At 31.4% G+C, this 15371-nt stretch overlaps 1 protein-coding gene across 2 annotated transcripts; it reads left to right on the forward strand.

Annotated features, from left to right (window-relative positions):
* Positions 1–2048: 2048 nt before the first annotated feature.
* LOC139487540 (programmed cell death protein 6-like) lies at positions 2049–11933 on the forward strand. 2 transcript variants are annotated; one of them, XM_071272413.1, is made up of 7 exons: positions 2049–2199; positions 5056–5397; positions 5889–6016; positions 8326–8400; positions 8985–9059; positions 9624–9792; positions 10044–11933. In XM_071272413.1, exons 1-7 carry the CDS (start codon positions 2161–2163, stop codon positions 10086–10088), a joined length of 873 nt encoding a protein of 290 aa, XP_071128514.1. In that variant the 5' UTR covers positions 2049–2160; the 3' UTR covers positions 10089–11933. The 2 variants fall into 2 exon arrangements, with proteins under 2 accessions (XP_071128514.1, XP_071128513.1); XM_071272412.1 differs by lacking the exon at positions 5889–6016 and adding an exon at positions 6037–6164.
* The last annotated feature ends 3438 nt before the right edge of the window (positions 11934–15371 follow it).

A 15371-nucleotide genomic window follows, 5' to 3' on the forward strand; every position in this document is an offset into this window, starting at 1 on the left:
GTTTAGTGAAATTCAAATCCCTAGCTTCTTTTAAATCCGGAAAAGTCCTACTTCAAATAAAAAAGACTGGTGCCTTTAAAATTTCAAGCTAGTTACAGATGGTGCATGCATGGCTAAAAAATATGTCATGAACCTGTATGTTTAAATACGGATCTGTAAAGGGTCTATATGGAATTCAATTAAGCTGATGCTAATATAGATGAATAGTCCCTGAGTGAGCAATACAGTCTCCTAGAAATCATATTAGATATAGAAATACAGAACCCGTTACAAATATTTAAAGGTTAAAATTCGTTAATTTTCATTTAAATGATTAATACTTATTTGTTATACACGAGTATGAATAAGCCAAATATAGTATTATGAATTAGGCCATTCATTTTCTCGATTAAATTGTTTTCCTATTTACATTTCAGGGCCTTCTGTAGGCGATTAGTTGTACTGTTTTTTTCTCATTGTTGAAGGCCGTACGGTTGCCTGCAAAATTGCTAACATCCACTTCATTTAAACGTTCTTTGATTGTTGTCTCATCATGTTCATTGGCAGTTAAACCAAATCCCCTTATTTTTATATTATAATTATAAGTATGAAATATTTGTCGCTGAACTAAATGACACGCAATTAATTAATCGTAAATTCAGTTTTCAAATAGCTTTAGTTAAAATTTAAAATTAAATATTTCGTCTATCAATTATGTGAAGCCGACTGAAAGTGTCCGTCAATAATGCACCATATATATATAATGTTTAATAGTGACACGATTTCAGTCCTAAAATAAATGTTTATAAATATTTCTCCTACGGGATTCAGACAAATAAAAGTCTTAAGTTTACGAAACGTATGTTTGTAAAAAAATGAATAAACCCTTTCCGCCTTCATAGCAGGAACTAAGCTAGCAATAATAAAGAACACTTTAAACATCAAAAGGAGTAATTCCAATGGGCGAAAACTAATAAATATGAAATTTAGTTTACCAAATTAAAGTCAACTTGCAAGTATTTGTCGCTTATCAATCAAACACCATTTGGATAAAAGGAACTCAATTTAGATAGGAAAATGTGAACATTGACAGTGTGTGTTTTATCGATCATTTAAGGTGACTTTTGTTTAGTTCCATGCTGAAAATTAGTGTTTTTCTAAATTTTCATAACTCCAAATCTTAACATTCTTTTCAGTGTTAATAATCGAGTTTTCTTGTGCCATTATTCTGTCATGAGTGGACGGGCCGATTTCCTATTTGAGGATAAAGACATAAACATTAATATTCGAACATACGTAATGTGCGAAACTTTATAGGTCATTTTTCAACACACCGTTTATCGAATATGTCGGAAATGCGTCAATAAAGTGTTTTTAATTATGTAAGTCTAATAAGTAACGATGCAAAAAAAAAGGGTGACCCGGTTTTATTCAATTATCTTGTGTTTCCAGCTCTTATGCAATCACTAAATTTCAGCACCAGTGTCATGTGCTTGCAAAGATCTGAAAATATAAAAACTAACGTTGCCGTTTGCCGCTGGTTAACGTGTTTTTTTTTTCTGAGAAAGAAAATTCAATTGACTTTTGCCATAATTATAACGTCATAATGACGTCATGGATATGACGTCATTGCTTCAAAATACACTAAGATGACCGATGGTCAACAATGTTATAAAGGTTTAATTATTTGCTGAAGTGAAGATTGCAAAATTTTGATTTATAGTATATACTATTGTTGAAACGACATATATGTCGCCTTGGCATCAAACCCCCAAACGACTTATATGTCGCTTTGGCATCAACACTAGAACGACATATGTGTCGCTTTGGCATTAAGAGGGTTAAAAGAGATAAACCGAGAAGTCAAAATTTTGTACATTTACTCCAAAAAAAAATACATTTCTATCCTTTGGATAGGCACACCTGCTTTTTTTCAACAAATAAACACAAGTGGATTTTTATAAAAACATTAATTAGGAGAATCCCCAATATATTCACTAATATAAGTACCGCATTTCTTACAGAGAAACGGCGAATTGATGATGGACCCAGATTTGAAAGACATAATTTATCTTCGAGGATAAAAGTTATCTACCTTTGTGTAAATAGATGTCAGCACTGTCCTGTGTATTAGTTGTGATTATTAGTCAAAATAATTTCTTCATTTTGTTATAACATTATATGAAAATGTCTTGGGGTGGTCCACCCCAACAACAATACGTAAGATACTTATAAATTCCCTAACCGATGTTCACGATCACTGTCATTTTTGTAGAAGCTGGAAACAAAGTATTTGGCATTATTTTCCTAGTATAAAAGTATAAAAACGTACTGTAAAGTAGGGTTTTCTCTTTCGCAATACCTTTAATTCAAAAAGTTTTGAAACAATTTCAGACTGAAATTGTAAATTTTCTGGTTTTTTAAATACACCTTATCGCTAATCCCGGCTGACCCGGCCGCTTTAACTTTTGACGTAAACAACAATCACTTTCCCATTGTGGCGTCAGATATTTTGTTTTGTGACGTCAAAATTTTACGGGAACCTGTGTGATATCCAGTAATGGCGGACAAATAGCGATAAGGTGTATTGTAGTCTGTAAATTAAGATCAGGATTTTTGAGATGGTAGGACCAAGGATTTGTATACTATACAAATCCTTGGTAGGACTTATCACTATTTGTCTGTCAAAACTTGACATCACAAAGGTTCCTGTAAAATTTTGACGTCATTGATTGTACAAAAAATCTGATGACACAAAATAGTTTAGAGAACTGATTGTTGTATTATGTCAATAGTTAATATTGGCACAGATTCTGGTCACAACCTAGGACTATTATACTAATACTACTAATGGGACTGGAAACTGATCGATCTATTAAGATTTCAATGCCCTGATAGCGGGATTATTGATTATTTGTTTTGATTGACAGCTTATCATGTCGTGTTACGGTGTAGTAAATTAGCATTTGGTACATGTAAACAAAACAGCCGATAGAAAACTGTTAAAATTGGGGGATTTGAAATAAAGAATAATTATTAAATTAATTAGTTTATATGCAAAAAAATCGATATTGATTACGAAAAAATATTAATAAATTGTCAATATATAAGTGTTGAAAATAAACCAGAAATAGTCGAAAATTAAAGTGGCAGACAATTTACTTGACCGCTAAGAAAACAATGTGTCAAAGGTTAACAGATCATATATAATCCTGATAAAAACAATTAGTATGCAATAAAAACAATGTTGACAATTTAAGTTCCTAATTAATTCATGTAACAAAAGCTATCCGGGTCTCATGAAAACATAGCCACATTGTTTTGAACTTCGTGTTTACACCAAAATTTCAAAATGACGGTGCACGGTTGTGCCTTCTTTTGTAGTTCTAATATGTGGAACCCAGTGTATATATTTTCATAAAGTCATATGCTAATGCCACCTGAAGACCATTACTAAGCAAAATCAACCCTGATTACAATAAAATATTGCACACATAAAAAGGAGTAGGCAATTCTATAGGAACAGTAAAATTTATTTGAGCCGAGCATGTGGGTTCCGGTTGTAATAAAAAAGTGATTTTCCCCCCACTTTTCACTTAAAAAAGTGAATATAAAAATAGGCAAATGTAAACTATCACCTTTAAATAGGATTTTACAACAAACCAAACTTGTCAATCAAAAGTTATAAGACATTTCACGAATCATATACTTTTTTCCACGTCATCCCCACCCTATTTTCATCCTGAAAATTTCAATGTTTATATGTTATTTTTTACACTTAAGGCGGGATTTGGTGATAAATAACAATTGTCAAAGATTGGGATATCTTTTATCATTAAAAGTAATCATGTTTATCTTAAGGATTATCATTTCTAATAACTATAAAATAAAAAAAACAAATTACCGAAATTATAAGGCACGATGTCACTGTAAAAACAATATGGCATATCGATTAAAAAGCAGGTAAAGTCTCGTTCTAACGGCCGTGATGTAGATGTTATTACACTGATTGGTGTAACGGTTTCCAGTCCCGTTAGTATAATGGTCCCAGTCACAACCAGTGCAGATTTTCACCTTATCACTATTTGTTTGCCATTAATGAACATCACTAAGGCTCCCTGCAAAATTTTGAAGTTAAGATAATAAATATCTGACACAATAATGGAGAAGTGATTGTTGTATTACTTTAAAAGTTCAACCGGCACAGATTCTTGGGTCAAGCGTAAATTTGATCAGGTGTACAAAGAGACCTAATCCTTATTTGGGAATCTGCAACATTTGACCTAAGTCGAAGAATTTGCAACACTTCAACTTTTGATGTTTTACAACAATCACTTTTTTCGTTTGTGATGTCCAGTAACAGCTGACAAAAAGTGATAAGGTACATCAGTGACACCTTAAGGGACCTGGAGTTTAAATTGAAATCAAAAGATCATAGATCTATTACAATCATCTGCCAATATATTCAATAAAGAGATATTGCATAAAGTCAGAGTCTATGGTGATAAACCTAACTTTTGGAAGAAACCTTATGTTTAAAGAATATTTTCCCAAAAAAGTCCTGTTAATAATTATTGAAAAAAAATGTGTATTTCTGATAGTAACTGGTCATCATGATATCCAGTGTAATTGGTCAATACCAATTATAGCTTATTATTAAATTCATGATAAAAAAATCGGTGAAATTAGCTGTAGATTTCAAATACTTTGTTTTTCAGGATCACTCATTTATTGGTAATGGGGATTCATTTATTTTATGGTTACAAATTCTTGTCAAGTGACAAATTATATTTTCATTGACACTTAATTTCATGGTTTTGTCAAAGTTAACGTACATTGAGATTTATTTACTTCAATGAATAATTAATTCATTTTTTATGTTCATGTACATGTATACCAAAGAAATTCACAAAATATTTGTCACATTGAACATGATGAATATTAATGACTCCATTAATCACCAGTAAAAATTTTCAACACTGTCAAATATCACAATATAAGCATAATATATAGAAATGTAATAAGGACATACAAAAGTTAAATTAAATATGAAGACAGTTGTCATACTTATTTCAGGGAGGATATGGTGCACCTCCACCTCAACAAGGACCAGGTTCTCCTCCATCTTACTCACAGGCCCCACCACCTAACAGAGGACAAATATATGGTCAACCACCACCTCAACAGCAGTATGGACAACCACCACCTCAACAACAGTATGGACAACCCCCACCCCAGGGCTACCAGCCACAAGGTTACCAACAACCACCTGCATCCTATGGTCAGCCAGGTGGCTACCAGCAGGGTGCCTATGGTGGAGGAGCACCACCACAAGGAGGAGGATATGGACCTCCAGGGGGATACGGAGCACCGGCTCCACCACCAGGTGTTAGTCAAGAGTTATGGAATTGGTTTCAGGTATAAAACATTATGAATAGTATGAAACAAGTACTTTACACATTACACATAATAGTGTGTACTTTGTTGATACTATTACCATGACAGGTACTTTAATACACATTATCGCACACAACGGGTAAATTATGATGTTGCAAACCAATTAAGAACCTGCATGAAGAATCATAGAAATTTAAATTATCTAAGATCATCCTGTGAACAAAGTGTTTTTTTTAATTAATAAAAGTTGTCCTAGAAAATTACTTATCTTGACAATAAATACAGATTTTGAATAAAATGAATTTGACAAAATAATATGCATCTTAGCATTACAATTAAGAAATACATGTTGTACAAACAAGCATTAAAAATGTTCTGTTATATATCAATTGATTGTCTTTTCATTAATCTTCAAATAAAGATCAATATTCTAATCGCAAAACAATTAATGGATTACGAAAGCTTCAAGCTGTCTTTACATGTATATAGATATTGTTTGCCATATTTTTCAGGCTGTTGACCAGGATCACTCTGGTAAGATTTCTGCCAACGAGTTACAACTTGCATTACTAAATGGCAATTTTTCACCATTTAATCCAGAAACTTGTCGTCTAATGATTGGGATGTTTGACACTAACAAGTAAGCTATTCTTATTTCAGGCAGTTGATCAAGATCGTTCGGGTAAAATTACGGCCATTGAACTACGGCAAGCCTTAATGAACGGGAATAGTACACCTTTTAATGAAGAAACTTGCCGTCTAATGGTTGGGATGTTTGATAAGAGCAAGTAAGAGACACCATTCTTGTTGTACATTGTAATATGTTCTAGCATGCTGTAGTTGTTTGTATTGTTGGCCCCTAGATTGTAAAATATCAATAGTTGTTCAAAGTTTTGTAAATTGAGTTTATGCTTTAATATGTAAATATATAAACGTAGTCTAATTAAGGGTGGAAGGAAACTAAATCACATTAAAGCTTATGTATTATCATTTTACTTTTCATTTTTGGAAAGAAAATACCTAAGAAATAAGTATAAGGATACATCCTTCCCTTTTGAGCACAATTACAATTACTGAAAGTATTATATTTGAGGACACAAATTTTAAAGTCCCCCCCACAAAAATGTTTGAATTTGTTTCATTCATTCATCCAGTTACATTTGGTATGGAAATCAAATTTTTTACTGGGTCTTATTTACAAATGTAGTAGAGGTGAATTTGATGGAAACTCTTACTCAATTATTGATAACACATTCCCATTATAAGCATACAATAAAGCTACTTAAGTTTCATATATACATCTGATCTCATCCAACATTCATAGCACACTAATCTTTAACCAGAATATACAGTGCTACAGTGTGCTCACACTTTAGGCTGTATTTACTAATTAGTTTTATACACAAAACACAAATAAGCATAACATTAGTGTCAAAACAAAAGTCTCCAAGGTGGGAAATTCTTAATCTTGGGAAATATCTAGAGGAAAAGTGATTTACAACTAATTTTTTAAGACAATTTATCAGACTTTTGCAATTAATATGTTTGAATAATTGAACAAAAAGTTCAAAACATTCAAAGAAAGGCGATCATAAATAAATAGATTCACTAAAACATGTCAAGGGGTTTTGGTTCTGTATCTTTAACAAGAAATTTTTTTTGACAATAACTTGTGCAATTTCACTTTTCAAAACAACAATTAATGATGCAAAAGAAGGGGAAGAAACATTTGTTTAAGATCCCATCAGTATTTTCAGAGTTGACATCTATCGTACCAGGCTTTATTTGATACACTAAACCTATATATTGCTTGCTTTTTACATATTGAATTTTTTGCATAGTTTATGAAAAGTCTCAAAATAAAAAAACTGCATCTTCATGCAATCTTTTTCAATATTCATTCATTTAGATCTGGCAATTACCAAATATATGGCAGCTGAAAGCCATTTCTAGGTGCCAGATGTTCTCACTGTGTAGGAGAACTCTAGTCGTGTTGTGTCTCTTTGACACATTCCCCATTTCGATTCTCATTTTATGTTCTTTACAATGAGTCACATGTCAGAATATAAGAATTTTTTGTTTCAATTTTTCAGCAACTGCAAGTAAGAGCTTCTTATTTTTTTGGATATTACCCCCTTGATTGATGAGCTATGCAATTTTAAAATTTTCAGATCCGTCAGTATTTCACTTCTATTTTACAAGTGTCATTTATATTCTTTACATTGATATATAATCATTGTGCTGACATTATAATGTACCTAAAGATCCCACTTCTATTGAAGATATAGATGTAGATTTAGTAGCTTTAATAAATGATATTTGCCAAAATATTTGTTGTTGATGAAATATTAACATTGCATTAGCCTGATTGCATGTAGTTGGTCTCTTTATATGAATTGTTTTATATTGTTCAATTATGTAAGTTATTCGGTTTTCAAGTTAAGAGTTTTGTTCTTTCTAGTATTTACCATGAAATCCGATTTGTAGTTTTGAGGATTATGAGCCAAACCCCTTCCTTAAGTCTCTCTTCCAAATCTCATTTGTATATGTGAATGAGGATAATAAGATCACTTTATTTACAAACACTTAGACACATATAATGCCAGAGTTAAAAAAAAACCATGGTGCAATCCATTTTATTAATAATTATCAATTAGTTTACAAAATTATATGTATTTACATAACTGTACTTGTCAAGATTAGCTGTTTAATAATATAAAAAAATACACAAGTTTTGCAAATAGGTTCAAGTACAGTTTTCATTAAAGGAAGATAACTCAAAATTTCCTAAATGTGTTCCATTCAGCCTAATTTTCCCTTCAGTGACCTTGAATTTGCAATGGAGAACACTTGTTTTCTATCCCCTTAAGGAAAGAAAAAACTGTAACAAAATGATAGTTTTGTCTTTCTGCTTGTTTTAACATTTAATCTATGTTCCTTTTATTTCAGAGATGGTACAATTGATATCCATGAATTTGCTGCTTTATGGAAATATGTACAAGATTGGAAAGGATGTTTTGAAAGGTAAGACTTTATAAAGAATATAACACCAGATACAAGAATACTCTTACAAAAGACTAATTGAAAGTTTGGATATAAATTATACTATAAAAAAAACCTAAAACTTATTGAAAATTAAAGAACAAGACTATACAAAAGGAGAAAGGAGGGAAACAATCATTAATGACAGCCTAGACAGTTTACTAATGTGATTTAAAAGAACTAGCTTACAAAACATTGACCTATCCTGGCTGACTCCTTACATTACTGTAAATTCAGAAATTATTGCTAGGTTTTTATTATTGCGAAAAATGCGAGAAACTTGTGAACGCAATAATTTAAACTCGCATTTTGAAATATTTTATGAAAATTAAACAGGACTTTTCTCAAAATCGTAAAAATTAAAATCGCATTTCAGTCTACAATGACAAAATCGCAATAATAAATGCACGCAATAATTTCTGAATCTACAGTATAAACTGCTAAAATATGGTATTTTGCACAGTGAGGAACTAAGAAAAAATTTCACACAAGTTATTACCTATTGTAGATAGATGTGGGTTAAAATAGTAAATAATTTGATCATATTTATCTATTTTACATTATAGATTTGATACAGACAGATCAGGTAACATTGATGCTCAGGAGCTAGGCAATGCATTCAGAACATTTGGTTATAATTTGTAAGTATTAATCTGGTGTTTATTTGGCGATCTATCGTTTTAAAACAAAACAGTAGATTTACAAGGACAGGAATACCAGTGGTATTAGCTTTTAGTTTCAAAGAATGACTGAAAATAGCTATTTTAAATAAAGAACAAATAAATCTCATATCCTTTGTTTCAGTTTTCATTAAAAAAATGAATAATATAAACATATTGAAGAGAGAAGGGGAAGGTATGACAAGAGATCATTTCTTGTTCTTCCATTTTACCAAAATTAATCAAGAACTCATCAAGTTCTCCTATTGTCTTGAGTGCAAGATTATGAAAATACCCCTCAAAACACTGTTTTGTTATAAATACTGCATATTTTAGTCATTGAAATAGTAAAACTTTATTTTGTGTGAATACATTAATTTTAATAAAGTACATTTATGCAAGATAAATGTTATTTATTTGTTGTGTAGTTCCCTTTATATCTCCTGATTGTTTCTTTTCTTCTAGAGATTTTAAGCAAGTATTGGAGGTAAAAAGTTTACGACTTACGTCAGGATGTTAACAAGAAATTTTAACTTTTGTTTTCAGGTCACCTCAATTCAGTGACAGTGTGATCCGAGTGTTTGACAGAAGAGGAATGAGGACCATTAATTTTGACGATTTTATTCAAGCTTGTGTAATGTTAAAGACATTAACAGATAAATTCCGAGTGAAGGACACCCAACAGAGAGGAGTTATAAATATTGGTTATGAAGAGGTAATACATTAACTTACTGTGTATAGATATATGCTGGGATATCTGATTACAAGCCAATTAAAAAAAAAGTTGATTATATAGGGAATCACTGAAGCATGACCGGAGCGGGCCCCCAGTTTCGCCACTGATGTCAGCATTAGTTGGCTAAGACTCTAATGATAATTCAGATTTATACCCTTATTAAGCATAAGAAAAAAATCACTCAATCACTTCAAAAAATTGAACATGAGATATGTTTGTTTATTTTTCAGTTTTTAGAGATGGTTCTAGACAATACTATTATGGCTGTGAAGTGAAGAAGAAAAGGAAACGATTGGGACAATCAAATTAATTACTACACTTTCCTTCCTATGGTTAATACTGGAGACAGTTAAACTTTCTGGTGACCAAAGTGACAAGCGTGACATATCATTTGTGTTATATTTTATTTTTAACAGTATTTGTCAGCTGGTTACATGTGATCCTGCGTCCATACTTTCTTTACAAGGATCTGACAACGCTCCATTATTCTTCCTGTTCTAATAATTATTACAAAATCCAATTAAATTACAGCCGCCAAATTTTTGAAGTGGTGTATTCTGACAGTTATTACATGAACAAATCAAATTACTGCCTCCAATTTTTTGAGGGAGTGTTATATTATGATACATCATGAGAATCTTGAGAAACATAAGGTAAAAACAGAAAACAGGGCAGTATCTAATCCTTGTAAGGAAAGTGGAAACAGGATCTTTAATTAGGTTGGATGTGATCCAGATAAATGCCTTGTTGTAATAAGATTTATTATTGATTTCCTGGTTGTCCATTAAATATACAAAGATATATAGTGCCAAGTGTCACTAAACTACTGCTTATCTAAAGGAAACTTCACTAATTTATAAAGTTAGGGTCATTCACATTTTTCTAGAACTATTAAATTTCAAGTTGTAAAGCCTTTGGACTATTGTGTCTTAAATATTATGCTTTTTTGCTCTTTCTTTCTAAGTTAAAATGTATGTCTGGTAAGGTCTAACGTGCCAAGTTTTATTGAAATATATTTCTATAGCAAACAGTAATTCATAAGTCAATAGTTAATCATCATGTATGTAGACGTTTAGAACCAAAAGTTTTTTCATTGTTTGAATTAGTGATTTAGTGTTTTGTATAATTGTTAGATCAATAATTTTATACAAGAATAGTTATATCCACATAATTATCTGTACATGCCATATATGTGATAATCCTTAGTTGTTTTCTTCAGACTATTTATTAATCAGGTTCTGGCTTTATTATTCTCTTATAATACATGTTCTTTTAAGACTTGATGAGTGCAGTAGTGAACTTTTATGATGAAGAGAAAATGCTAAGATTTAAAATTTTTAATAAAGGTGACAATTTATGCCCCCAAAATGTATTGAAAGTTTAGGACTAAGTTGTGAGCTTAGTATTGTATGATTGTATTTTGAAATAAAGGTGATGGTGTGTATAATGGAAACATTCCTATTCAGTACATGTTATACTTTATGAATCACATTGCTAAATTTAATGGTTGCATGAATACAGATCTAAATGAGTTGAAATATTGACTTGCAAGTCAATAATACACCAGTGATGGTTTTTAGCTTATTTTGATGAAATTGTACCAAACTGACTGCTTTTAGTGAAATGCCACTTCTTTATTCTGCTTCTATAAATGTTTTAACAGTATGTGTTCTGTTACTTTTATTAACTGAAATCACTAGTAATTACCATATTCATATGGGTCTGTATGTTAACGTATAATCTTTGAATATATAAAACCAGACTAAGGGTTGTTCCAAAAAATAAATGTATACAAATAGGTTGGTTGGAAGACATTCCTTATTATACCCCATCATGCTTTAATAATGATATACATGTAATAAGGAAATTCACCAAAATAAAAATGAAAAACAGAAAATCATTCTTTTTAATTATTAATTTTGCAAACTGGTACAAAAGATGTCTTGCTTTCTTATTTTATAATTGTTTGTTTTGTTACAAGTATGCTTGTATGCAAAATGTGTTTGTAATGATTAATTTTATCTACTAAGTAGAGAAGAAACTTTTTATTAATCTTATATATCGGTACATATGAACTTATGTTGATCATTTGACATAAATATTAAAAATTCTAAGAATTATTCCTCTTTTGTTTTTGGGGAAAGACGGCTTCAAGCCTTCAATCCCCTTTGGGGTTGACCAGAGTGACATTCCCTCACATCATTCATTTTGTTTTTATAGTGTGGAAAACCCCCAACAAATCTTACTGAGAATGATGAGATGGGGAGACACAAATGAATAAATTGACTTTAAACACTTTTTTACACATTTCCCTTCTGTTTCTCTTGAAATTATCGTATATCGAGCTCTCCTTTACACTATTTACGTTTCTTTTACAATCTGAAAAAATCAGTATGACGAGATATTCTAAATATATCCAACCTACATTATATTTTATAGTGACGTCATTGTTGGAATGCCACACTACGCATAAGCAGGGATATCCTTCACTGGTTATTTAAATCATTCTCAAAGATTGTGCACTCATTAAAAAATAGTATTTGTTAAATTTAAACATAATTATGTTTGCTGTAGATGATTCAAACATCAACATGCAATACTTTAATTTGTAGGTCAACAACTTTCAAAGTAAACAAAGTCCGAGAGCTACATGAGATTGGGGAGAGAAACGATTTTCTCATTTTTTTCTGTAAAACTCTGTTTTGAGAATCTTCCTCCAATTCAGGAGCACCTCAATTTATGAGTAATTATCCACTAAAATAAACACTTAAAATGTGACATTTAGTATATGATAAGTAGTCTTCCATTAAAACTAAATTTTGTGTACCAGCATAATCATTGTAATGGTAACAAAAAAAATTAAATTACAAATGTTGCATTTTGTAGTTTAAACCTATTTATTCATGAAATTTTACAAATATTTCAAAATGTAGGATTTGGAAACAAGCTTCACACAGTTTACATCAATCATATTGTTTTTTTATTAGTACCTGTATCCCAGTGATGAAAGTTGTAACTGGGAACTTTATCATTGGAAATTTAAAACTGAATAGATTTTTCAGTCCTAACTTTCTTAAGAAAAAATTAAAAATCTTAAGAGTACTGTCACAAAAAATGGAAAATGGCCCTAGCCTGCAGTTCAGTCGTACACTATTAAGATTTCAAAAAATATTGTAGTTGTTGTTAAATGACAGAATTCAACTAGTTGAATTTTAGATACTTAACTATCAACTTTAATTGAATGTTTAGATTTAGAAGATGCAGATCTCTTCCATTGGTCTAAATTGAATCCTAAACTAAAGAAACGAAATTACATTAAACAACCATTGATTTCAATATTGTCAAACTTTCTACATGTTCTAGCTGTTCTTTTTTTCATTCTTTATATGAAGACTATCAAAAGATGTCCCCCCCCCCCCCAAAAAAAAATGAAATAGAAACCAGGGCCGTCTTTCCCCTCAGAGCTATTCAGCTCTTTGATTGATACTCTTAAGAACTTTTTAAAGCATTAAAATGATTTAACTTGAGTAGCACCTATCCATTGTACCCCTCAGTCCTGTTCTTGCCATCACCAATCCTCTGAAACCAAACAACAGAGTTTCTAGATACTAGTTTTTAATCATAAACATGCTTCTGTCCAAGTGTGGTACAAATCCAGGATAGTTATTAAAATTTCAATAACTTTAGCTACAGAGCGAATGTAATGTTTCCTGGCAGAAAAACTAAGTCCATTTATAAGTAAAATACGGAAAAACAGGATTTTTTTTACAAAATTTACTTCTTGATACTATCTTATGATCCTAAACAAGCTTTTGTCCAAATTTGGTACAAATCCAGGATAGTTTAAGAAAGTTATTAAAATTTCAAAAACTTTAACCACAGAGTGAATATTTGTGGACGCTGACGACGGAATGTAGGATTGCTGTCTTGCTTTTTGGACAAAAGTCAAAGGCTTGACAAAAACGAGAAACATGAACCACATCAGCAGATGGCAACTGTTTGAACATATATTGAAGGTGTGCATGTTGTCGAGGTTTTGAAGTTTATTAATATTTGCTCTTTTTGGAGATAGTTGAACTTTGTCATTTTTGGAGTATATACTTGCATAAGAGGTGCATATCATTTCGACAAAATTTTTCTACAGTTTGAATGCTAGGAAGTTTTGACTTTGCTGGCTGTTTGTACATATTTTAAAGGTGTGCATGTGTGTCATGACATTTATTGTCAGACACTGGAGTATATGTTTGTATTGACATATATTATCTGAATGAGGCACATACAATAGTAATGGAATATACTTTCAAACCAAGGCTCATATTTCTGTAGACATATACTGTCAGACTGAGCCAAATGTGTTTGTAATGACATACACTGCTGATTGTGACACATGTGTTTGTAATTACACATCATGTCAGACTGTGACACATGTGTTTGTAAAGACACATGTCAGATTGAGACAAATGTGTTTATAATGACATATACTGGCAGATTGTGACACATATGTTTGTAATGACACATGATGTCAGATTGAGACAAATGTGTTTGTAATGAAATAAACTCATACTCAGGACCATATGTTTGTAATGACACATTTTATCAGAATAAGGCACATATGTCTTTAATAGAATATACTGTCAAACCAAAGCACATATTTCTGAAATGACATATTGTCAGACTGAGGCACATATGTTTGTTATGACAAATACTGTCAGACTCGTGTACACATGCTTGTAATGATATTAACTGTCAGACTGGAACACATGTAAGAAATGATATAAGATGTCAGACTGACGCTCATATGTTTGTAATGACATACTGTCTGACTGAAGCACATATGTTTGTAATGACATATAGTCAGACTTTGACACATATGTTTGTTATGACATATACTGTCAGAAGGATGCACATATGTTTGTTATGACATATACTGTCAGCCTGGTGTATATGTGATTGTAATGATATAAACTGTCAGACTGGAATACGTGTAAGAAATGATATAAGATATCAGACTGACACTCATGTGTTTGTGATGATATATACTGTCTGACTGAAGCACATATGTGTTTGTAGTGATATTAGTTGTCAGACTGAGGCATGTATGTGTGTAATAACATATACTGTCATAGAAGCATATGTGTTTATAATAACACATATTGTCAGACTTCGGCACATGTTTGTAATGACATAATGTCAGATTAAGGTACATATGTTTGTAATGACATATACAGTCAGACTGAATTGCATATATGTTTGTAATGATATTAGCTGCCGGTGGAGGCACATATTTTGATGACATTTACTGTTACACTGATGCATATGTGTGTAAAATGACAAATGCTGTCAGACTTATGCACATTCTATAAACGACATATACTGTCAGACTGAGGCACATGTTTTTAATGGAATGTACTGTCAAACTTATGCTCATATCTCTGACATGACATTCAGTCAGACTGAAGCACACATGTTTGTTATGACATATACTGTCAGCCTGGTGTATATGTGTTGTAATAATACAAAATGTCAGACTGTGGAATACGTTTCGTGTTAGAAATGCT

Source organism: Mytilus edulis, chromosome 9 (genome assembly GCF_963676685.1).
Source record: "Mytilus edulis chromosome 9, xbMytEdul2.2, whole genome shotgun sequence".
NCBI lineage: Eukaryota > Metazoa > Mollusca > Bivalvia > Mytilida > Mytilidae > Mytilus > Mytilus edulis.

What these genes read in the sequence shown, in the direction of transcription:
- LOC139487540 (XM_071272413.1), top strand. Translation starts at nt 2,161, where the DNA reads ATGAAAATGTCTTGGGGTGGTCCACCCCAACAACAATAC. An exon ending in GTCCACCCCAACAACAATAC is followed by an intron (nt 2,200 to 5,055) that starts GTAAGATACTTA and finishes TACTTATTTCAG; the next exon opens with GGAGGATATGGTGCACCTCC. An exon ending in TGGAAAGGATGTTTTGAAAG is followed by an intron (nt 8,401 to 8,984) that starts GTAAGACTTTAT and finishes TTTACATTATAG; the next exon opens with ATTTGATACAGACAGATCAG.